The sequence below is a fragment of the Procambarus clarkii genome, chromosome 8, assembly GCF_040958095.1.
Source record: "Procambarus clarkii isolate CNS0578487 chromosome 8, FALCON_Pclarkii_2.0, whole genome shotgun sequence".
NCBI classification, from domain to species: Eukaryota; Metazoa; Arthropoda; class Malacostraca; order Decapoda; family Cambaridae; genus Procambarus; species Procambarus clarkii.
The window spans coordinates 50,754,647-50,780,078 of NC_091157.1; the positions used below are offsets into that span (position 1 = coordinate 50,754,647).

At 42.7% G+C, this 25,432-nt stretch overlaps 1 protein-coding gene across 2 annotated transcripts; it reads left to right on the top strand.

Moving 5' to 3' along the window:
- Positions 1-1,296: 1,296 nt before the first annotated feature.
- LOC123759699 (uncharacterized) lies at positions 1,297-21,539 on the top strand. 2 transcript variants are annotated; one of them, XM_045744933.2, is made up of 5 exons: positions 1,297-1,853; positions 2,299-3,447; positions 13,738-14,777; positions 15,436-15,595; positions 17,929-21,539. In XM_045744933.2, the coding sequence occupies exons 3-5, from the start codon at positions 13,744-13,746 to the stop codon at positions 20,008-20,010; spliced, it is 3,276 nt and encodes a 1,091-aa protein (XP_045600889.2). In that variant the 5' UTR covers positions 1,297-1,853; positions 2,299-3,447; positions 13,738-13,743; the 3' UTR covers positions 20,011-21,539. The 2 variants fall into 2 exon arrangements, with proteins under 2 accessions (XP_045600889.2, XP_045600888.2); XM_045744932.2 differs by lacking the exon at positions 2,299-3,447 and having other exon boundaries at positions 1,298-1,853.
- The last annotated feature ends 3,893 nt before the right edge of the window (positions 21,540-25,432 follow it).

Here is a 25,432-nt window from a genome sequence, read left to right on the forward strand (position 1 = left end):
AAACTTGTCAATCAACTGTTGTTATTATTCTAAACAGCCTCCTGGTGCTTCGGAGTTAATTAACTGTTTAATAATTGTAAACAAAGCTGCCAAAGATTGAGAAAAGATGTACGGCTTTGTAAGTGCTTGCGTAGCTGGTTCGTGAATATGGCCCCTGCTTAGTGTGGGTTAAGGTCCCAAGGCTTGGCCTACTGCTGTGTGTGGGAGTCAGAACGAATAGGTTATGGTACATTAATGGTGTTAATTGGCGCTCCTGATTCTAAAGACGAAGACATCCCCATGCAGAGCCTCGACATAAAGGGTACCACTCAAAGCTTGAAAACTAAACAGTGAGGAGTCACGCGGCATATTGCTAATGAAGACTGAAATGTGGGTTTGACTGACCATAGAGTGAATAGCATTAGATTTTTCAGCTGTACTCGACGTTGAATCGACGTCTCATTCTCAATGCACTCTGTTCATTACATGCACTCGAGAAGCTCCTTCCATTGTATTTATGGGGGACAATGTGAGTGCTAGGCTTCCATCTGTTGATCAGTCCGGCAACCAGGAGGCCTGGTCGACGACCGGGCCGCGGGGACGCTAAGCCCCGGAAGCACCTCAAGGTAACCTCAAGGTAAGTTATCTGTGTCCCCTCATTCTAGTCCCACCCCTTGTATATCTTCTCGTCCTAGTTCCACCCTTTTATGTCGCGTCGTTCTAGTCCCACCCCTTGTATATCTTCTCGTCCTATGTCGCGTCATTCTAGTCCCACCCCTTGTATATCTTCTCGTCCTAGTTCCACCCTTTTATGTCGCGTCGTTCTAGTCCCACCCCTTGTATATCTTCTCGTCCTAGTTCCACCCTTTTATGTCGCGTCGTTCTGGTCCCACCGACCGGCTTAGCGCCTTCCTTTGATAATTCAGTGACGGAGGACAGGTAGTCAGTTTATACATATAATACATGATAACCGTATATCGAGGTTTCCCCTAAACTTAATCCCACTGAAAAAATATTAGTATTGAAAATATGCGTTAACTTTGATAAAGTTATTCAAATACCTAAGTGTAACTCAATCTGAAAAACTAATTTAAAAATTAACTTGGAAGCTCATTTGATAGTAATGTAATCCTACTTAGAAAATTGGGATTTCACGTGAGCAAAACTTGCTTGTTTGGCGGTCAAAAATCCAGTTAGTCACGGAGGGTGTGTGTGCGTGGTCGTCATTTCCTGGTAAGTGTTGTAAAGGCCAATATATCTTGGCTCTATTAATCACCCGTTGTGATAGATACCAGAGATAAGACCAGACAACGGCATACGCGTCTCAGTCCATTGTAAAGTGTCGCCCATGACTGGTCGATCATTTTAAACACAGGACTGGTTGATATACTACGCGGTGTACACAGGACTGGTTGATATACTACGCGGTGTACACAGGACTGGTTGATATACTACGCGGTGTACACAGGACTGGTTGATATACTACGCGGTGTACACAGGACTGGTTGATATACTACGCGGTGTACACAGGACTGGTTGATATACTACGCGGTGTACACAGGACTGGTTGATATACTACGCGGTGTACACAGGACTGGTTGATATACTACGCGGTGTACACAGGACTGGTTGATATACTACGCGGTGTACACAGGACTGGTCCATTACGGTGTGCACAGGACGGGTAAACTTCGGTATAGACAGGACGGGTCCATTTCCGTGTCTACAGGACGGGTCCATTACGGTGTCCACACCCAGCTTGACAGCTAAGAGCCCGCTGATATAATGTCCCAACTGAAGCCAACAGGTCTAAGCTTCGCAGTGCCTGATAGACAGTACTATGTGTATGTGAGCAGTGGCGTGTAAGAAGCAAGGTAAGCCTTCATTTCCCTATAAAACGTATTCCCTACCAAATTAAAATACCATTATTTAGTTAACATATTATTTAATTAAATTGTATATAACTTTCTGCATTTATATATATATATATATATATATATATATATATATATATATATATATATATATATATATATATATATATATATATATATATATATATATATATATATATATATATATTATTAAATATGACCGAAAAAGTAAGATTAATAATTCTAACACGAATTTTCTCAATCTTTCGTACATTTCTTTTCACTGCTGGTGGTAATTCAAAAATCAATTCTCCAAAATTCCTTTTTGAATTACCACCAGCAGTGAAAAGAAATGTACGAAAGATTGAGAAAATTCGTGTTAGAAGACTTTTGGAGAATTTCTAAAAAAAAATTCCTGTATGCAAATTTTGACACCTGGATCCAGGGACATGCCATGGAAAATATGGACGTGTAACAACCGAGTTGAAGAGACAGCTGGACGCGGGGTTCCCCCACACAGGCTCAGGGTAGGGCACGGACCACAGGTACCGGAGCTGAGGCGTAACTCAGTAAGGTGCAGCGACTGAGAGTCGAAGGAGAGGCGGACGAGTAAGTGAGACAGCCATAATCCACTCTAAGAGAACGCCGTGGAAATAAAGGAGCGTGCGTCTAATAGCTCTCCAGGAAGTATGGGCAGGACTTTAAATTCCGAACCCGCCACTCAAAAAATTCCAAATCCGCCAACATCAGCTGTCGCCGCCCCTCTGCACCAAGGTGCTCGTCAGCACCACCACTGGCCGCCACACGCCGCCGCCCTCAGAGCTGCCAAGGGAGCAGCGGCGCGCGGGTGGCAGCCTCAGAGTCCAGTGTGCTGGAAACATTGCTTGATCTACACATTCATAATCACAAGAATACTTCTTAAGCAGTTCTTCGCATTCACCACATAACTTCTATATAGCGTGGAGGATAATACGCAAGAACACAAATGTGACACACTATAAATTAAGAGTTAATACTTCTTAAAGAGCAATATTTTAAGAGATGACTTTTCAGTGAGAGGGATCAGATTCCTGAGCTCATTGTGCGCCTCTCAAACCTATTCCACCACTGTTCGTAGAATGGATATAAGTTGTTTAAGAAATGAAGACCTTGGAAAACCCCCACGAGAGTTCAAAGGGATCAGAGAGAATAAGAAACAATGACAACAAACGGGGCCGTTCTTAGGTAAAGTAACTGTACCCACAGCTGAAAGGAGGCGATGCCACACTTTACCCACTACAGAAACACTTGAGGAGGTGGTGGTGTGTTGACGGGATGACACGGCAAGGTCCACCAGCCACGGCAAGGTCCACCAACCACGGCAAGGTCCACCAACCACGGCAAGGTCCACCAACCACGGCAAGGGCCACCAGCCACGGCAAGGTCCACCAACCACGGCAAGGTCCACCAACCACGGCAAGGGCCACCAGCCAAGGCAAGGCCCACCAGCCACGGCAAGGTCCAACAACTACGGGTGAGGAGTGGTTGAGCTGGCTAGCCGGGTCGTGGAGCCTCCTAGCTTACACCTGCAGGTCAGCGCACACTCCTTCACTAGGTAAGCTCTTGTAACGTGTGCGGTTTTGGGGCGTCCACATTCAAAGAGTATGGTGGTTGTTGATGTTTATTTAGTACAGTCTTAGTTATAGCAGACGGATGTTAGAAATGGTTTGACGCGTCATGGTGGGTTGAGACGGAGATGCCAGTCAGGTAGGCCGGAGGCGTAGACGGGGAGCTTGTGCGAGAACGGAGGTAGAGAGTTCGAAGGAGGACGAGAGCGTAGAGCTCGAAAGAAAACGGGATGGGAAAGCTCGAATGCCGGGTGAGAACGGGTAGCTTCCGTCCGGCCAGAATAAACTGTCTGCTCTGTAGCGAGAGTATAGCGACTTGTGTTGGAACTAGACTCATCGAGTGTTACACCATATATACTGGTGAATGTCGATGGTGCTGAAGTATATTCAGAGTATATCCAGGTTATATCTTCAGACACATAGGACACCTACCTCTATGTTGAAACATTCTCAAGCCTCGCTTGCTGCAACAAGAGAGAGTGACTGAAGGTAAATATTATTAGTAAAACTTTGTTAATGGATTCCATCATCACACTCTCGACCAAAGCTTGGAAATCGTAGGTAAAAATCAATAGGCAAACTTTACATCCAAACACGCTGCACAAAGTTAACGAGTTCATAACAGGTCTCACTATGATGTTACCATGCAAGTGTGACGAGAATCTGTAATAGAGCCGTGGCTATTCTGGCTCGTGTTGTGCCAATCCCACATTAATACAAAAAAAAAGAGAAAACAAATTAAAACAAAACTGCTTGATACATTTACGGTGTGAGAGCTGCGAGGAAAAAAACAAAGAATAAAAACCTTCAAACATTTAATATAACAAAAATTACTTTAAAATACTTTAATAACACAAAAAATGATAAGTAATACTTGATGAAAAACAAAGCCCTTAAACCTTGGCTTTACACAAAATTATGAAGAGAAATATAAATAGAGGTGAGTTTTTACATTAATGAAAAAGGGGTGCAATGACTTTATACAAACAAGTAGATAGCGTCTGATCGACCTGCGAGTGGCGTTTGGGTCCCTACCCAGACAGCAGTGTCCAGGGGCCAGATTCACGAAGCAGTTACGCAAGCACTTACGAACCTGTCCATCTTTGCTCAATCTTTGGCGGCTTTGTTTAAAATTAATAAACAGTTAATGAGCTGCAAAGCACCAGGAGGCTGTTTATAATAATAACAACAGTTGATTGGCAAGTTTTCATGCTTGTAAACTGTTTAATAAATGTAACCAAAGCCTTCAAAGATTGAAGAAAGATGTACAAGTTCGTGAGCACTTGCGTAACTGCTTCGTGAATCTGGCCACAGGTGTATCGGGTACTATAAGGTGGAGGGAGGAGGGCGTGTGTCTAGACACCCAATACGTTTTGAGCACGTATTGTTGTTGACCTTATTGTTGAAGCATGCAGATACGTCGGTGAATTGACGGTAGAGGGAACAGGCGGGCTCTACTGCTTAAGCAGGCGATTACCGTAACACAATATTCGCACGATGATTAAACAATTGCATCAACAGTATATAAGCAGACATAAGACATCTAAAATGCAGTAGAGCAGTCCTCAATATGGCGCAAATGTTACAGTAGCTAAAATGATGTATTTAGCTTTCATAAGATCTCTCACTAGCATGTACCAGCTTTGGCCATATAATAATAATAATAATAATAATAATAATAATAATAATAATAATAATAATAATAATATACGAGTGTACGTGCATATGGTACATGAACAGTAGAAGATACATAAGTACAATACATAAAGCCACAATTACGCAGTGCGTTTCAGGTATAATTAAAAAAAATGTGGAGATTAATATCATAATAATCATTAATTTTGACGGGGACAGGTAGCCTGTGTATATAATTTACACAGTCGGGAGACAGGCAGCCAATGTACATACATATTAGGCTTATATCGAGCCCCCCCCCCCCTACCTAAGGGGGGGGACTACTGTATCTTCCCAGGATGCAACCGCAGCCCTACAACAAGCTAACTCCTAGATACCTATATACTGCTAGGTGAACAGAGGTATTAGGTGACAGAAAACGTGCCCCACCATTTCTGTCCGTATTCCCAAAACAGCTTCTCATATTAAAATGCTTAGATTGCGCATGTTGACAACAATTCCAGCACTTCCACCTGCCACCGCAGACAACAGCTGTTGACCAAAACAAACACTAGAAATTGAAGAGACGACGACGTTTCGGTCCGTCCTGGACCTTTATCAAGTCGATTGTGATAATGGTCTAAATCGACACAATTGACTTGATAGTGGTCCAGACCGGACCGAAACGTCGTCGTCGCTTCAATTTCTAGTGTGTAGTTTGGTCAACATTTTTCAGTCACGTTATTGTGACTCCTCGTCTGCAACAGCTGCTGTTATGGCGATGCCTACACAACCCGCCAAGAACCACACACACACACACACACACACACACACACACACACACACACACACACACACACACACACACACACACACGACCCTCATACTGCTGCTCAACTGAGAGTCCTTCAACACCTGTAAGCTGGAAGTGTCCCTACACACTGACGGATCTCTCACTCCAGGAACTGTGCGGGCGAGGCTTGTCGGCATTGTCCGCCAGCCCCGCGGTGCCGCAATAATAACAACAATTATTCATTGTATCGGGGGGGACAGGAAGCCAGAGTGTATTCATACACGTTAGCCTTATATCGAGGACCCCCTCCCGCAAGGCAGGGTCTGGGGGCGGGGCGGGTGGATCTCAATATAAGTTACTTAAGCATGGACCCACTAGGCTACTTTAGGATAGTAGCAAGCAGACCAACCAGGAAGAATACCTTAGTCCCCCCAACACAGCCCACGAGTTAACTCTCAATGCATGTATACACCGTGAAGCTTGGTAAACAGGTGGGTATAGGTGTAAACAGGTGGGTATAGGTGTAAACACCGTTCGACTCCTGTTACCAGGCTGAGGGTTTTCCCTTCCCACAGCTCATGGTAAGCCTTACTCTACAAGTATTCTCCCTAGTCCCCAATTACTGCTGGGTGAGCAGGAGTGAACAGTTGTGGATTGGTTCCCAGTCAATCCTCCTCGGATTTTTGTCAAAGGGTGTGTGTGTGTGTGTGTGTGTGTGTGTGTGTGTGTGTGTGTGTGTGTGTGTGTGTGTGTGTGCATTAAACACACAGGACAATTATTTGGCCTATCCCACTATGCCGCCCCCAATCAATGTCTATAACTCCCAGGTGCCAATTACTGTTAGGTGAACAGACGCATGAGGTTAAGGAAACGCTGCCAATTTGTTTCCGCTCCGGCCGGGATTCAAACCTGGGACGTTTGATTGTGAATTGAAGCGGCTCACCGCTAGCCCACGTCTCGATAATTGTTTTCCTTGACGATCTTGAGGTTATCTTGAGATGATTTCGGGGCTTTTAGTGTCCCCGCGGCCCGGTCCTCGACCAGACTTCCACTCCCAGGAAGCAGCCCGTGACAGCTGACCAACACCCAGGTACCTATTTTACTGTTAGGTAACAGGGGCATAGGGGTGAAAGAAACTCTGCCCATTGTTTCTCGCCGGCGCCTGGGATCGAATCCAGGACCACAGGATCACAAACCCAGTGTGCTGTCCGCTCGGCCGACCGGCTCCCTATGAGTTACAGTGAGAGTTACAATACTAACAACACTAATAGTCATACATTATACAACAGGACGACATACAACTGCATGATGGGAGCTGAGAACATGAACAGCCGAGCCAAATAAAACTATTAAACACAGTACCACAGTGAGGGGTGACAGTACCGCAGTGAGGGGTGACACAGTACCACAGTGAGGGGTGACACAGTACCACAGTGAGGGGTGACACAGTACCACAGTGAGGGGTGACACAGTACCGCAGTGAGGGGTGACACAGTACCACAGTGAGGGGTGACACAGTACCACAGTGAGGGGTGACACAGTACCACAGTGAGGGGTGACACAGTACCACAGTGAGGGGTGACACAGTACCACAGTGAGGGGTGACACAGTACCACAGTGAGGGGTGACACAGTACCACAGCTGACAGTGAGGGGTGACACAGTACCATAGCTGACAGTGAACGGTGACCCTTAACCACTCGCCCACAACCCGAGACACCCTCCCCCCCCCCCCCTCCCATCCCGTCTACCACACTTAACTGACAGGTAAACAAAGACGTTAGCGACGGTAAACCAATCCTGTAATTTAAGGCCGCTCGTAATAAGGGCCAGTTTTTGGATGTGTGGCTAACATAGTTGGGTCATTAGTTTCGGGGCGAAGTGTTGGGAGAATCATTAAGGCGAGAGCTTCGGTCATGGCGGCCGTCAACACCCCAACTTGTCCTCTTAAAAAGAACGTCGCTTTCGGCCGTTTGCCCGTATGGCCGAATATGGACGTAATTTGAAAATGAAAAAAAAATAGAAATAAATTTGGGATTTTTTTTCAACAACAGTAAGTTAAGGGTCCTCTTATAGGTTAGGTGGGCAGGAAATTCTTATAAAGTTTCCAAACGGTATGAAAAACGTTAATGGAAAGAATCATCTTCTAAGCTTGCCGAGTAAGCCGGACGACTCAAACAGAAAACGGAACAGTACGTCATTTTTGTGAGTCGATTTCATTTCAAATTACGTCCAAATTTGGCCATAGCGCGCATGCGAGCGAAAAGTGACGTTATTTTTAAGAGGACGGGTTGCCACAGAGCTTCAAACATGGCGGCTCTCAACACCCGCCTCTGGCAGCAACAATAAAAAATGTGAAGTTGATAACAAATTGTAAACATTTACATCTCATGTTTAAAGATGGTGAAGAACGTGCTACCGTCCTGGACTTTATTTAGTGCTGTGTGTGTGTGTGTGTGTATCCACCCACCTCTGCTTGCACAGGTTGAATTTAAGCTCCTGGGTCCCCCCATCTCAACTTTGGTATGTTTGTTTCATACATTATGATTCTGTTTGACCTAATTTTGTGTTCATGTACGAGGAGTATACTCGGTAATGATATATTTTACCCAATATATCAACGATTGGAAATAGTGATAATGTGAAAGTCTTGATGTAGAATCAGGACCAGGGACAGGAAACCGGTGGCTTTTCGAAGGAAAAGCCTCAGAAATTCAAAGAAATCCTCAGAAATTGTTTCTGTGGCTTTCTTCCAACAGGATTTTGAAATGAAGTAAATATATACACAAACCTTCTGTCCCGACATTCACAAACCTTCTGTCCCGACATTCACAAACCTTCTGTCCCGACATTCACAAACCTTCTGTCCCGACATTCACAAACCTTCTGTCCCGACATTCACAAACCTTCTGTCCCGACATTCACAAACCTTCTGTCCAGACATTCACAAACCTTCTGTCCCGACATTCACAAACCTTCTGTCCCGACATTCACAAACCTTCTGTCCAGACATTCACAAACCTTCTGTCCCATGAAATTCACAAACCTTTTGTTCAGACATTCACAAACACTAAGAGATAAACACACACTGCCACACAGCACTCAGTAAAGACACTCGAGTATCTCGTCTGCCTGTGAGTACATCTGGTCAAAATGGGTGCTTCTCTCTGATGTGGCAACACCTTTAGTGCTTGCCAAGCAAAATAACAATCAAAGTGTAACAGTCAAAGTGTAACACGAGACAGTCAGGCGGCCTAGATCATATTTGGCAATGTCAAAATTTTCCAGCTGATATGATACTTGGTAACATTATTATTTCAAGGGATTAGAACAAGATATTTATCATCGTTAAACGGCATTAAACCCTCAAGTCAACCTATAGCGATTCTTACACTTCTGAATGTATTTCCGCCCTATTTTAGCGTCACCAGCAAATGCTGTCAAATACTATATAATTATCAAGCGCTCTCTCATTACTTTATTTTCCAGTGTCATTTCCCCGTGTGTGGAGGCAGATAAAAGGTGGGATCCCATTACCTATAAGACTGTTCTTGATCCTATAGGTTAGACACATCAACACACTATGTTTCCTATCTCTGTAGCAGAGAGATCAGGCCATATACCTAACCTGAGAGTCACAAACAAGTGCGGTTGTCTTAACACCGTCTTGGTTCTTGCTGGGTTTCTCAAAGAAGCATTTGTGTTTGCGGTTATGTGCTATATCCCTTTGTTCACTCATCCGCTAACACCAGAAAATAGTGTGAGGTCGTCACTATAGGGTTCTTGGCAGTCAAATATGTATTACTGTTTCTTCTTTAACTTCTATTGCTTCTTTCCTTCCGGAGCATTCATTATACATCTCGCGGCGCCACGCCATTCCACACTCTAGGTTTAATTTTCGACCAAATGCTCAACTAAGCCAACTAGCAGGGAGCAGCACGTCTACTCTTGACACGAGACACGACACTACTGACAAGGAAGAGCCAGGTGAAAACAAAGTTCTCGGATAGAAAGAATTTTGTAATTGTGAGAATGAAGAAATGGAATGGGGTAAAAAGTGATGTTGAGCGCCATTCACATTGGAGTTCCATTTATGTCGAACTCCGTGTGAATCTCCATTCACAGCATGGGAAATAGGCTTGCAGGTTCCAGAAGAAGAGAGGAAATATCAGAACTGTGGAGAAATGCCCGAAAGACCACTGGAACATTATCTAACACAGTGCACAGTTACAGCCACAACAGACCATTGGAATATTATCTAACACAGTGCACAGTTACAGCCACAACAGACCATTGGAATATTATCTAACACAGTGCACAGTTACAAACCCATTAAGATTTCAACTTAGATTCAACAGAGCAGAAGAAGTTGTTAAACACATGGGACTAATCTTACTGAAACGAACATAGGTGTCATAAATTCTCATACTCCGCCCAAGTAAAACAGAAACAAGTCACATTTAGTGTGGCCAGCCATAGGCTTAGAGCCCGCGCAGGAATATCCATGAAAAACAAAAACAAAACAAAAAACTGACATTTTTTTCAGGTATACACAGCAATGTGCTCCTGCCCTAGTCTGTATGAGATATTACACAGTGTAGATCATGATGACCGCCAGGAACAAGTAGTATGGTATCAGAAGTATTTGTGTGTACGTCTGATACCATACTACTTGTGTAAAGGAGGAAATGTATATGTTTATCTCTCAGAATGTTCGGTAATACGTTTATTGCTTGTGATGTGTGTCTATGTATGTATTAACACGATGTACTGAACAGGGGTGAGAATAGCTTGAGCTACCTCATCCCTTTGTGTGTATTTTACCTCAATAAACTTATTTCAATTTCAATTTCAGGAACAACCTGGCATGATTGTACATTTTAGGTAACTGAATGATAGTCAATATTTTATTAAATACAATTTCGCAACTACAGTTTATCCTTGTTAAAAAGATCTAAGGTTATTTTTTGAAAAATAAAAGTGCCGACAAAATATTTTAAATGTAATTAAAAGTTGATGAACATTTGATTAAAAATTTTATTTAATGGCATATTAAGTGGAGAAAAAATGATCTCTTGATGAAATAAGAGAAGTTAATCATGTTCACTTGGTATAAAAAAATATAATTGTAAATTATTGTCATAATAAAATTTTTACAGTATGAGCTAGTGGTATTTTCAGGAATATATGGAAGCAAAGAGCTCAATATCCGTGTGTTTGTCCTGTACACAGCCATTGTGGAGCCATTAGCGCGCCCCTACTCCGGCCCCACACCATATACCCGATCATTGTTGTGTTGACCTCGCCCACACACACACGCCCGCGCGCGCACGCACACACACACACACACACACACACACACACACACACACACACACACACACACACACACACACACACACACACACACACACACACACACACACATCCACATCCACACACACAGCTACACCGGTGGCTGAGCGAGGGGGCCGGTGGATGAGCGGACAGCACGCTGGGCGCGTGATCCTGTGGCCCCGGGTTCGATTCCGGGCGCCGGCGAGAAACAATGGGCAGAGTTTCTTTCACCCTAATGCATCTGTTACCTAGCAGTAAATAGGTATCTGGGAGTTAGTCAGCTGTAACGGGCTGCTTCCTGGGGTGTGTGTGTGTGATGTGGGAAAAAAACTAGTAGTAACAGTTGATTGACAGTTGAGAGGCGGGCCGAAAGAGCAGAGCTCAACCCCCCGCAAGCACAACTAGGTGAATACAACTTGGTGAATACATCAGTGGCATACGCCAGGTTGGCCAACATAAGAACGGCATTTATAAACTTGTGTAAGGAATCATTCAGAACTTTGTATACCACATATGTCAGACCAATCTTGGAGTATGCAGCTCTAGCATGAAGTCCATATCTAATCAAGCATAAGACTAAACTGGAGAAGGTTCAAAGGTTTGCCACCAGACTAGTACCCGATCTGAGAGGTATGAGTTACGAGGAGAGACTACGTGAGTTAAACCTCACGTCGCTGGAAGACAGAAGAGTTAGGGGAATATGATCACCGCATACAAGATTCTCAAAGGAATTGATAGGGTAATAATGACATGCTATTTAACACAAGGGGCACACGCACTAGGGGACACAGGTGGAAACTGAGTGCCCAAATGAGCCACAGAGATATTAGAAAGAACTGTTTTAGTGTCAGAGTGGTTGACAAATGGAATGCATTAGGCAGTGATGTGGTGAAGGCTGACTCCATACACAGTTTCAAGTGTAGATATGATAGAGCCCAGTAGGCTCAGGACACCAGTTGATTGACAGTTGAGAGGCGAGACCAAAGAGCCAGAGCTCAACCCCCGCAAGCACAAATAGGTGAGTACAGTATATTAGAGAACCAACGGTTACAAAGACAGCGTGAAAGAGCTAACAGATCGAACCTGCAGTGACAAAATAAATGTAGTAAAAATACACAAACATTATAATATAAGAAATTGAAAATATAATCTAAAATAATAATAATAAGTAAATGTTCAGGGTCAATGTTTGGCTGTAAATGTAAACGTTGCCTTTCAAAACGTTTGCTGTCATTATAATTATATTGTTCATATATTGGGTGTAATTGTTAATGTAAATATGCCCGTTGGCGCCCTGTGATCCTTTTTTGCGCTACTGCTCACAGAATCAGTGTGAACTAGCCGCTTCTGGCAGCAACAATACTAAAGTGCTTGAGGAATGAAACCGGACACAAGGTACCGTAGTAGGGGCAGGAAATCGGACACAAGGTACCGTAGTAGGGGCAGGAAATCGGACACAAGGTACCGTAGTAGGGGCAGGAAATCGGACACAAGGTACCGTAGTAGGGACAGGAAATCGGACACAAGGTACCGTAGTAGGGACAGAAAATCGGACACAAAGTACCGTAGTAGGGGCAGGAAATCGGACACAAAGTACCGTAGTAGGGGCAGGAAATCGGACACAAAGTACCATAGTAGGGGCAGGAAATCGGACACAAAGTACCGTAGTAGGGGCAGGAAATCGGACACAAAGTACCGTAGTAGGGGCAGGAAATCGGACACAAAGTACCGTAGTAGGGACAGGACGTCGGACACAAAGTACCGTAGTAGGAGCAGGAAATCGGACACACGATTCCAGGTGGCAGGTACCGTACTAGGCTCCAGGCCGAGGCCGGCGAAAACACCAGTCCTTATACATAAGGTATAGGAAATGTTTATGTTTATCTCTCAGAATGTTCGGTAATATGTTTATTGTTTGTGATATGTTTCTATGTATATATTAACACGATGTACTGAACGGGGTGAGAATAGCTTCAGCTACCTCATACCTTTGTGTGTATTTTACCTCAATAAACTTATTTCAATTTCAATTTCAATTATACATGAGGCTTACACAACCGGATAACACCAGGAAACAATATTCACGTCTGAAAAAGGAATCATTTACAATTGCGGATATCACATGTATATTAGACCAATTGTTATAAGCTATATATGAAATATATATAGTGATAAATTATCATGAAACTACCAAAGTTTTGATAACCTAAATAATTAAACAATTTTTATGTAAAAAGACACCGTATAGAAGGGATATTTTATTTTGATAAATGTTGCTACGAGAGCTATGAAGGTCATATAGTGTACCCATACTCTGTGTCTAACAAATTCAATTGTAATTATCCTCCCTTCTTCCTCTCTGTCTGTCTGTCTGTCTGTCTGTCTGTCTGTCTGTCTGTCTGTCTGTCTGTCTGTCTGTCTGTCTGTCTGTCTGTCTGCCTGTCTGTGTCTCTCTCTCTCTCTCTCTCTCTCTCTCTCTCTCTCTCTCTCTCTCTCTCTCCAAAAACCTACTAACAGTAAGTTAACTTCTACAGGAGAGGATGAGTGGCGCATCACGTGAGAGGAGAGGCAGGTGGAGGCGAGTGTTGGGGTTGCTGCCCTACGCAATATTGCTGGTAGTGGTCCCCACCCCGGCCAGCGCTCCCCTCACGCAGCTCAACAGTAACCAACACGCTGATAACGCAGATAACAGTGAGGGCTGCACGCTGTGTTACTCTCGTGATGCTGCGCTGGGTCTTGGTCGACATGGGAAGCCAACAGTACCGCCCGCACTGTGTAGTGAGGGTAACTGTGCACGAGACGACGATGATGGTTTTAATGGTGATTTGGGTATAGCTGGTAATGGTGACCTTAATAAAGATGATATTAATAGTGAGGCCAGTGAGAATTCTAGCCATGATCTCGTATCTGGCGTTGTAGGTGGAACAGAAGAACTCCTCGGATTAAAAAGTGAATTTGCTGAAAAAGAAAATGAGAGCGACTTAACACCAGGGCCAAGAACGACGTTGGGTTTGAGTAAGCCTCTATTGCTTTCTGGCCACCAAGGCACCCAGATAGCCTCTCCTGGTGACCATGGCGGTGATGACAGCCTCTTGGTGAGAGCCTCCAACGAAGCGGCGCCACACCACAACTATGAAGGTATTATAAGGTCTATTCAAGCTCGCCGTAAGGTTTCTCAGGTCTCCGAGCCACCGGGTGACCTCCCCCACGTGTCTGGACGATACCCCCTGCGACCACCGGGTGATAACACCACACGCGATAGTCGTATGGAGGGTACACAGGGTGGACACAGCAAACACACGAAGGAAACACAGGGCGGACAAAGCAACCATATGGATGATACACAAAGGAGACGAAGCCACATGCTAAGTAAACAAAACTATCTGGGAACCAATAAGCAAAGATCGCGAGGCCGCGAAACGGATTCCTCATTAGAAAGGCAGCAACGGGTAGTGAGGAGAGCAGAGAAGACTCAGCAGCCACAAGACTCGGCAGCACAACCAGCAGAAATGCGGCCAGCAAACTGCACGTCAGCGCCCTCTTGCTCCGGACAACAGCCGGCACTCGGGGCAAGGTAAGCTACACTAAAGGTTAGATAATACTAAATGTGTTTCATTCTATAGAAGATTCATTGACACTTTTGAAGATTTGGACAGATCCCAGACTGTATATTCCAGTTTTTATACATTGTAGACTGGACACATATGCACACACACTTCGGACCAGACCTATATATCAGACTGGTCACATTCCAAAGCACACTTCTGAATGTGTGAACATGTCCAGACATGATCCTTATGAAGTGTGTGGACACATCCCAGACTGGATACCCGAGTCTTTGGGACAGTACACGCGACTTCGTCTTTTTGTCTTGTTATTATCTATAATAATGCGGACTGCGGACTCCTCATATATCATCCTCATATATGAAGAGGAGGATGGAGGTGTGGAGTACCAGCAGACACCATCCTGGTGCTCCAGGAACAGGTTTAAAACTCAATTCGAGCATCAATTACATGCTCTCTGCGTCCTTTGTTGCTGTGAGCGTTCCATCCGGTTTGGTAAAGTAGGATTTAATGCGAATTATATAGATTCGAGTTCAATCCTACTTTAATTTATACATTTTCTTTTCGGGCTTGCTATTACTATACTGTATTGGGATTTCTGCTTTCCGGGCAGCTTGTAATTTTGAAAGTGAAGAATAGCGTGTTAGCTGCTTCCTCGTCACCCAGGTATCCGTGCAGCTGCGACGCCCACTGTCACGTCTATGGCGATTGCTGCCAGGGGGTCCAGACGCCCCTACACCAGACCACGCCCACCACCCTCTCCCCATCCTTCTTCACCTGCAGCAGCCTCACGCCCTCCGCTCACCGCATGTGGGCCACTCCCAAGGTGGGTAACCAGGCCCTGGAGACGCAACCACTTCCCTATTCTAACGAATCCAGACTTGAAATGTTTTTTCTGCTCTTTATTTTTATAAAGAGGGAGCACAAACGCAGTGTCCCTGGATTTTATGACTAATGTTATTACCCCATACACTCTGTTTTGGTCTTAAGGATGGTAGCATCCCCAAGACCACGACAGAATTATTATTGACCAAACCACACACTAGATAAGTGAAGCGACGACGACGTTTCGGTCCGTCCTGGACCATTCTCAAGTCGATTGTGTATGGTCCAGGACGGACCGAAACGTCGTCGTCGCTTCACTTTCTAGCGTGTAGTCTGGTCAACATATTTCAGCCACGTTATTGTGACTCCTAGTCTGCAGAATTATTATTATTATTATTATCAGAATATCCAACTCACGCCTCACCTACTACCCCAGCCAACATCAACTGGATAACACTTGTCTTAACCTCATCCCACACATCCCATATCCCTCATCTATTGTTATGTCTTCTCCGACAAAACACTGCTTGATGAGTTTTGTTATTAAGATGAGCTTGTTGCAGCTCATAGAAAAGATCCTGCCTTGTTCTGGTGAGACATTCAATGACAACGACACATTCTCTCTAAGACAGCAGATCTCAGAAACTCCTTTTTCCAGTAACTATTTAATTCAATATAAATTCTCCTGTTTGCACCTCACGATTTTTCTTACCTATTCTATAAGCTGTTAAAATATCAGTTTGTTAGAGGGTGGCACCCAGCTTTTCCTTGAAGCTTACTTATCATAATGTTTATACAGCTTTCACCTTCAGATCCTGCAGGAAATACAGACGTAAACAACACCACTGAGACTTGTAGTTTGTTCTTCTCCAGTTCATCTTCTGATTAACTTGGAGAACATGGATGGAGTTTAGCTGGTTTTCAGTACTTGTAATCACATCCTATTGTTTACTACTGACTTCCTGAGATTGTTTCTGTGTGTTTACTTCAATTTATAGATGTTCAAGTATTTGCTTCAACTCTTGGTTTTGCAACTACACTTCTGCAGTTATTTTGACTTGGTATTCGAGGACCCCTGGCAATAGCATCATGACCACTACACCAGCGATCATGTGCAGTGGTCATGGTACTGGTGCTGTTGGTGGAAAGACCCCAGAAGGCCTGGATTCGAATCCTTTGAGGGGCTATGGAGTTATAGTGATATTTGTGCTTGGGGCACCATTCAAGCTCTGCTCACATGAAAATCACATGTGCTCTGCTCACATATATATACATAACTGAATTTACCTGAGGGCCACTATATCTAGTGGCTCGTGAAGTGGGCGGTCGCAGACAAAACCCAAATATATACATATATATATATATATATATATATATATATATATATATATATATATATATATATATATATATATATATATATATATATAGCATATATACATTTTCTTCTGTCCTCCATGGACAGGGTTAGAGATGTGATAAACATATAGTTCAAGGGTTTATTGAACAATCAACCACAGAAGGTGATTCGGTGCTTTTAAAATGCTAAGCTAACCTACATATGTAAATACATAGATACACAGATTTACGTATGCCCTACATAAAGTGTTCGATGTGTCTTTTACATAGTGTCATTAATGTACATTTACAAAGGTGAAATGTAATTCTGATCAGCTTCCATATATACTTTATACACATACATATACATACACACACACACACACACACACACACACACACACATATATACGTACATATACACATATACTGTACATACATATATACTGGGGATGGAATTGGGAGGGAGTTAGGAAGGGAGTTAAGTAAGATATGTTATTGATATCCTATTTTGATATGTCATTTATTAAGTTTCAGATTTTGTTAACAGCTACAAGAATGAATAATGTAGTTGCTATTTTCAACAAGTGAAATGACACGTGTGCACAAAGATTACATCACCTCAGCACAGCTTAAAGACTTTTTAAGCTTTATATATATTTATTAACAATCATTTTCTAATAATAAATATATTGCTCACCGTACTTATATATAAACAAGCCTGATTGTGTTTTTTATATGTGTCACATTTAAATTAAGAGAAATCAAGGACATATGAAATATATTATTGCATAATAAACAGAATTTCAATATTATGAATATTTATTGAAATATTTATCATTACTGAGGCTTGCTTCCTGAGATAATCTACTATAGCATTTGCACACTATATTATCTTCCTCCGTGTCAGTACTCTGTATTGTTGTGAGTAGTATCTCATGTGAGCTCTCGACTGGCGGAAAGCCTCACGTGAGTAACGTATTTCCTTGTCCACAGATGGTGTACATGGTGGGGCGGTGCCCCGCAGAGACGGAGCCTCAGCTGGCGGCCAAGTGCGCACGGACTGCTCCTGCTACCTATCTCATGGACATTCCCGTCTTCTCCAACGCTTCTGGGGTCGTTTACAGCAATGTCTATTGCTCGAAATGTCACCACGACTTCCGTATAGAGAGAATGAATGTGAGCATCACTTGTTCTCTGAACATAACGTCTGCGGCTGAACTGGCCAACATGACTTACCATCCCGGGCAGCTGAGGTGGACCCTGGCAAACAGTGAGGGCGAAGAGGTACCGAGTGGGATACCTGTGTTGCACTCTCAACCATCTATGTCTTGTTTGTTGGATGTAAATTATCCCGAAACTGTGGGTCGTAGGTGTGAGGAGACAGTCAACTCGTGCAAGGTGGATTGGCCCGATAAGGAAAATTGGCAGCGATGCTCGTCGTACAATTATTACGTGGAGGTGAACGATATCGTGTACAAAAACTGGGACTGCGCCATTTGTAATGAGGAAGAAGAGGGTGACATTCAGTGTCTTTACAAGTACCCAATCATTGACGACCTTGACCTACGAATATTTGCGCAACCGCCTTCTCTGATTGACCTTTTCATCATTGACGGTGAGTGTGAGGACAATCAGGTATGGGATATCCTGCACCATCGCTGTGAAGATGTCTCCTGCGGCTTTCTCTTCACCTTGGTTGACGGCAAATGTTTGAGGAACAACAAGACAGTTGATGGTCGTCCTTACCTCAACATATCCTGCTATACGAGAGATTTTAACCGTGACTACAGTGTCATGTTTCCAAACCAGAGTATCTACCTCAACCACACAGAAAAAACATACGACTTGGGTGAATATGAGTTTAACAGCTCGTGGATTAGAGTGTGTCGTCCGGAAGGTCGCTGGACTCCAGTCATGAACAAGATATCGGCAGTTCTCATCTCCATCTCGCTGGTATGTATGTTCTTGCACATGATCATATTTCTGGCACTCCCAAAAAGACGCAACATTCCCAGTATGAATCTCTTTTCTATGACTGTTTCTCTATTTATCACCGAATTCATATTTGTAAATTTCTTTCACATGAATCAAAACTACACTTCTTGCGTTATCATTAGTGTAATGATTTATTACTTTCTGAGTGCCTCTTTCCTCTGGATGAATGTCATGAGCATTGATATCTGCAGAACCTTTCTCTCAAGAACATACAAGATGAAGTCTCGTTCAGTTTTCTTTCAGTATTCAATATACGCATGGTCTGTGCCGCTAGTTGGATCTCTGACAGCTGTCTCCGTAAACCAGTTGTCCTCACCTGAGTTCCTTCTAACGCCACAGTTTGGAACGGACGTGTGCTGGTTCAACAACAAATGGGGACTAGTGGCATTCTTTACCCTACCGTCTAGCCTAGTGATACTGAGCAACGTTATGTTGTATGCAATGTCAGTTTACAGTATATACAAACAAATGAAGTCCGGAGAGTTTGCCTCGTCGACAATACATAAAAGCAGCAGCCAGCAGGGGAATGGGAAGAAAAAAGAAAAGTTTCTGAAGTCTTCTAACGTTGAAGTTGGGGAAAGAATGTTAAATGTAAAGAGTAATGAAGAGTCCGGTTCACCGAGATGCGCTGAACGTATAAAAGAGAGAATTCACAGGAGAATCGTAGCCCACAAAAAACAACGGATACGACTGGTACTTTACTGCAAGTTGGCCCTCATGATGGGTTTAACTTGGGTGTCTGCTTTCCTTTCACTTCATACCCTCAGTATTGTCTTTGAGTATCTTTTCATTGTATTTAATGGACTTCAAGGAACTTTCATTTTCATTGCTTTTGACTGTAAGCAAAAAGTGTGGTATGAAATTCGTCAGAAAATTGCTAGCATGAAAAAATTCCAGCCTGACAGCACCAGCAGCTCATTCACCACCAAGTCCACGTCGCTAAGGACGTCTTCAGACAGGGGCTACAAATATCGATGGTCCTCGAGTCGACGCCAGGATGGAAGCCGCAAGCACTCATCAGTGTCCGGTAACCAAAGTGAGTCGCAGATCTTACAAAGTAAAAATGAGAGTAACGTTTAAACAGTTCAACAGATCGCTCCGAGTTACCCAACAGTTACATGGGATTTTATGAGCTTAAAATAACTAATCAAAATCGAACACAAAATTTGCATCTACGTAAAGCCAGAGAAATAGTTTGTATTTAAACAAAAAATGAAGAGACGCAGAGACAGATTTTAGAGAACATAATGGAAGCTGCAGAAGGCCTTTTGGACCATACGAGGAGTTCAAGATGCATATATGAAAGAATGCAAGGACTGTTTTAAGAAAAATTCTACATTTATCTTGAAAAATTCAACATAAATTTATGGAAGGCTGTGCGCTGGTCAACAAGAGACCAGCTGTTGGTGTATCCCAAAGAGAGAGGTCAACAAGAGACCAGCTGTTGGTATATCCCAAAGAGAGAGGTCAACAAGAGACCAGCTGCTGGAGTTTCCAAGAGAGAGAGAGAGAGAGAGAGAGAGAGAGAGAGAGAGAGAGAGAGAGAGAGAGAGAGAGAGAGAGAGAGAGAGAGAGAGAGAGAGGGGGGGGGGGGGAGGTCAGTGAGACCAGTTGTTAAAGGTAAACAACACGAACGTTCAAAACAAGGAGAGTTTACCCAAATTTAGGGATTATGTGGATAGTATTTATTTTGTCCAAGAACAGCAAAATTTATATATAGCCATTCGAAAAATATTTTAATTATATACAAATTTTCATAATTCTCTTTTAAACATTTGTCATTGATATTATCTTTCATACATATTTACATATTTTTAATATATGCTGCTCACAAAAAAACGAACATTTTATATCATCATCATCATCATCATCATCATCATCATCAAATCGTATCATCACTTCTAAATGCTAGGCGTCATCAACTTCAATGTGTTGTATCCTGTCTGCCACAAATCCTTATCATGCGGCGTTTGTATTCTGAATAATTACTGTCTATGCTTGTTGTTTACATGTAGGATGTCTGGGTCTTCAGTGAACAGGCAGAATATTATCTAATATCTCTAGTCTAAGTCACCAAGTAGGCAACACTGGCCAGCAGTGTCTTGGTGGACCCAGGGTTTTCACGGGACCCCTGACATTGGAGCCATTGAGAAATCTTAGGAGGACGGACTGTCCTGAAAGAGGACAACTGGTAACCGGCTACTGAAAGCCGGGGTCCAAGAGCTAATGCTCGCTCTACTAACATATATATATTACTACACACACACACACACGTGTACACACGTTACCTAAGCATGTGTGTTACTAGACTACATATTGTGGGGTAGAAATAGCCTAAGCTACTGTATCCCTTTGAGATGTATTTATTGCTTATCTCAATAAACATACTTGAACTTGAACTTGACTACATATTGCCATAATCATGAATAAAGGATATATTTCCAATGTGCTTTGCCATTGAAAACATGCAGAGATAATTTCGACATAATTTCCGTGTTCCGGTAACACCAATGTAACTACTGTATGACGCCGGGTTAACCCGTGTAAGACTGATTAAGGCATTAAGACCTAAATGTAATAACCAAATTATTAATAAAAGATTGTCATTGTGTAGTTTTTTATTCGACTCCTTTTGAAATATATCAGAATTAACAAGCTGTAAATAGATATCGGGTATATAATTTACTCGACAAAGGTTTTCCCTAATTATTAATTTAAAAAAAACTGGAAATTAGTATTTAACAGATAGTGAGTACCACAGGGCCGGCCTTAGCAGCTGCAGGTGCTCAGTAGGGAACGTTTCTAACGTTTCTCCAAATTCAGTTAAGGACTGTTTTAGTAAAGTGATTTATTACAAATATTAACAATACAATTTTGCAATTGGCAATACAATTTTTTTTTGTTTAGAAAAAAAAACATTCAAAATGTGAATGAAGAGCATAATTGCAAATATCTTTTTTTCAGATTTCCCAAAACTAGCTTTTGTTATAAAAAGTTATCCTTGTTGCTTGCTTTTGGTTGTGTTAGAAGGTAGTTTGAATTTATAAGACCAGAATAGATTACCACAGTACTGGGCCCAGTAATTGGGAGCAATTTGTCAAATTGGCTTAATTAAGGCCGGCCCTTTTGATACCATATAGATTATGATAACATTATTGCATTGTAAGGTATTATAAGTCAGTGTCATGACAAGCATGATATCATTGAAAAGCACTTTCACGTCTGCCAATGGAAGTGCATTTCAGAAGACTTTTATACTTGAGAGCTTGCATGTGCCGCGAGCCTCATATCCCTTTATTTTAGAAAAGTAGGGTTTATGAACTCTAATTATAGTAGGAAACTGTAAGTAATGAATACTCCAGTAACTTAAAATTCTTAAACAAAACAATATTCTGTTAAGTATTTCTCTAATATTAAAAAACTTTTCCAAGTGACTTCGAATTCATTTGACTCTTTGAATCTATTATTCGTGTATAATCTTAAGTTACGTTATATCAACCGACATTATATTAAGAATACTGAACGAATGAATAATGCACAACAAATGAAAATAAGACACTAGTTACAAACTATAACGCCATTAATATATTTTTAATTAACAAACTAAGGTATACACAGCAATGTGCTGCTACCCTAATCTATATGGAAAATTACACAGTGTAGATCAAAAACTAGATATAAGTTCATCCAATATTCCCATCTCACAGGATGGTTAGTTATAAATGGAATCATGGGAGAAAATACCAGCCTCAATACAAAAACAAATCAACTGTGACTAAAAATCAGGTGAGAGCGTAAAATATGAGGCTGATCTATTAGCCCCCACTAGCATTATCTGGGCACGGCACAAGAATATCTTCCAATATTCCTGAGTGTATGAAGTAATTACAGAGCTCAAAGTATCTCATACTATTTGGTCTGAAGTCACTGATAACAGGGCAATCACATATAGTGTTGGAGAGTATGTCCCAGCTCTTGTTCACATAGTTTACAATTAGAATGTTCACCATTGGGGGATTCATTACCTGCAGCCACCTGCCAGTAATAGATACCTTCAGAGAACAATATCACAAAACATTACTATGTGCTCCTCGACCCTATTAGGCATACCTTGTTGCATTCCATTCTGGTTCACTACCACGGCCTGCTTGGCCTATCCGATGACCCCTGTTTAATCGACTAAGTGCCCTCCTACCGGCTCTGCTGGACCACCTCACCGCCCAGAATTCGGGTACACCAAAAGGCGTACCCCAGTTCTCGGTGTATATTCAGAGAATTTACCTTAATCCTCAGAGATTAAAGTATACTTGCTTAGTCAGTAAGCCTGTGTTAAGGCCTTAATAACCCTCGCGAACTTAACTCGGCCTTAAGCTCAACACTAAACCAAAACATGAAACTGAGAGTTACTGTATTAATTGACGAGGCTGGTGATGGAGGAACTGGAGGAAGTATATAGGAAGTATTCACATATATGAGGCTGTTCATAAATGCTGATCCTGATTTGGAACGCTTCTTTGATAGATGTAATTGAACCCATGAGCACCAGAAATAAATATCTCTTTGATATCCCAAGAGTCAGACTAAATCTGCGCAAACACTCAATGCAAATAAAAAGAACCAGTCTATAGAACTCACTCCCAAATTCCTAATGAATCAAACAAATTGTCCAACCCACACTCTATGCTTTAAAAGTACTGTACTTAATTTCATCCTCATATTTCTTACCTTGTACTGTTAACTCACACTGCATCTTGTGCTACCTGCTCACCCAATTATAGTCCTCAAGACTTGCAACTTCACCACTATAATCAATGCTATCAACTTATATTGTAGTTATTATGTTCAACACAAATTCTGATATAATGTATATTATTAATACTTTGATAAGTTGCCCGAAATATTAGTGGCATTTTGCAAGAATGTAATACTCAAACCCTATGTTATGTACTCTCACAACCTAGTGAACCTCCCTGTATATAAGGAATTATAATATATGTATACTGTATATATATATATATATATATAACTGAAAACTCACACCCCAGAAGTGACTCGAACCCATACTCCCACAACTGGTATGTACAGGGACGCCTTAATCCGCTTGACCATCACGACCGGACAAAAGGAAGTGATAGCCGAGGCTATATGAACCACTTCCCCGCCGGCACTCGGATGGTAATCTTGGGCATAGCATTTTATCAAATCACCTCATTCTTTGGGGCACACGTGAGGAACACAAATGCAAACAAGCCTGAATGGTCCCCAGGACTATATACAACTGAAAACTCACACCCCAGAAGTGACTCGAACCCATACTCCCACAACTGGTATGTACAGGGACGCCTTAATCCGCTTGACCATCACGACCGGACAAAAGGAAGTGATAGCCGAGGCTATATGAACCACTTCCCCGCCGGCACTCGGATGGTAATCTTGGGCATAGCATTTTATCAAATCACCTCATTCTTTGGGGCACACGTGAGGAACACAAATGCAAACAAGCCTGAATGGTCCCCAGGACTATATACAACTGAAAACTCACACCCCAGAAGTGACTCGAACCCATACTCCCACAACTGGTATGTACAGGGACGCCTTAATCCGCTTGACCATCACGACCGGACAAAAGGAAGTGATAGCCGAGGCTATATGAACCACTTCCCCGCCGGCACTCGGATGGTAATCTTGGGCATAGCATTTTATCAAATCACCTCATTCTTTGGGGCACACGTGAGGAACACAAATGCAAACAAGCCTGAATGGTCCCCAGGACTATATACAACTGAAAACTCACACCCCAGAAGTGACTCGAACCCATACTCCCACAACTGGTATGTACAGGGACGCCTTAATCCGCTTGACCATCACGACCGGACAAAAGGAAGTGATAGCCGAGGCTATATGAACCACTTCCCCGCCGGCACTCGGATGGTAATCTTGGGCATAGCATTTTATCAAATCACCTCATTCTTTGGGGCACACGTGAGGAACACAAATGCAAACAAGCCTGAATGGTCTCCAGGACTATATACAACTGAAAACTCACACCCCAGAAGTGACTCGAACCCATACTCCCACAACTGGTATGTACAGGGACGCCTTAATCCGCTTGACCATCACGACCGGACAAAAGGAAGTGATAGCCGAGGCTATATGAACCACTTCCCCGCCGGCACTCGGATGGTAATCTTGGGCATAGCATTTTATCAAATCACCTCATTCTTTGGGGCACACGTGAGGAACACAAATGCAAACAAGCCTGAATGGTCCCCAGGACTATATACAACTGAAAACTCACACCCCAGAAGTGACTCGAACCCATACTCCCACAACTGGTATGTACAGGGACGCCTTAATCCGCTTGACCATCACGACCGGACAAAAGGAAGTGATAGCCGAGGCTATATGAACCACTTCCCCGCCGGCACTCGGATGGTAATCTTGGGCATAGCATTTTATCAAATCACCTCATTCTTTGGGGCACACGTGAGGAACACAAATG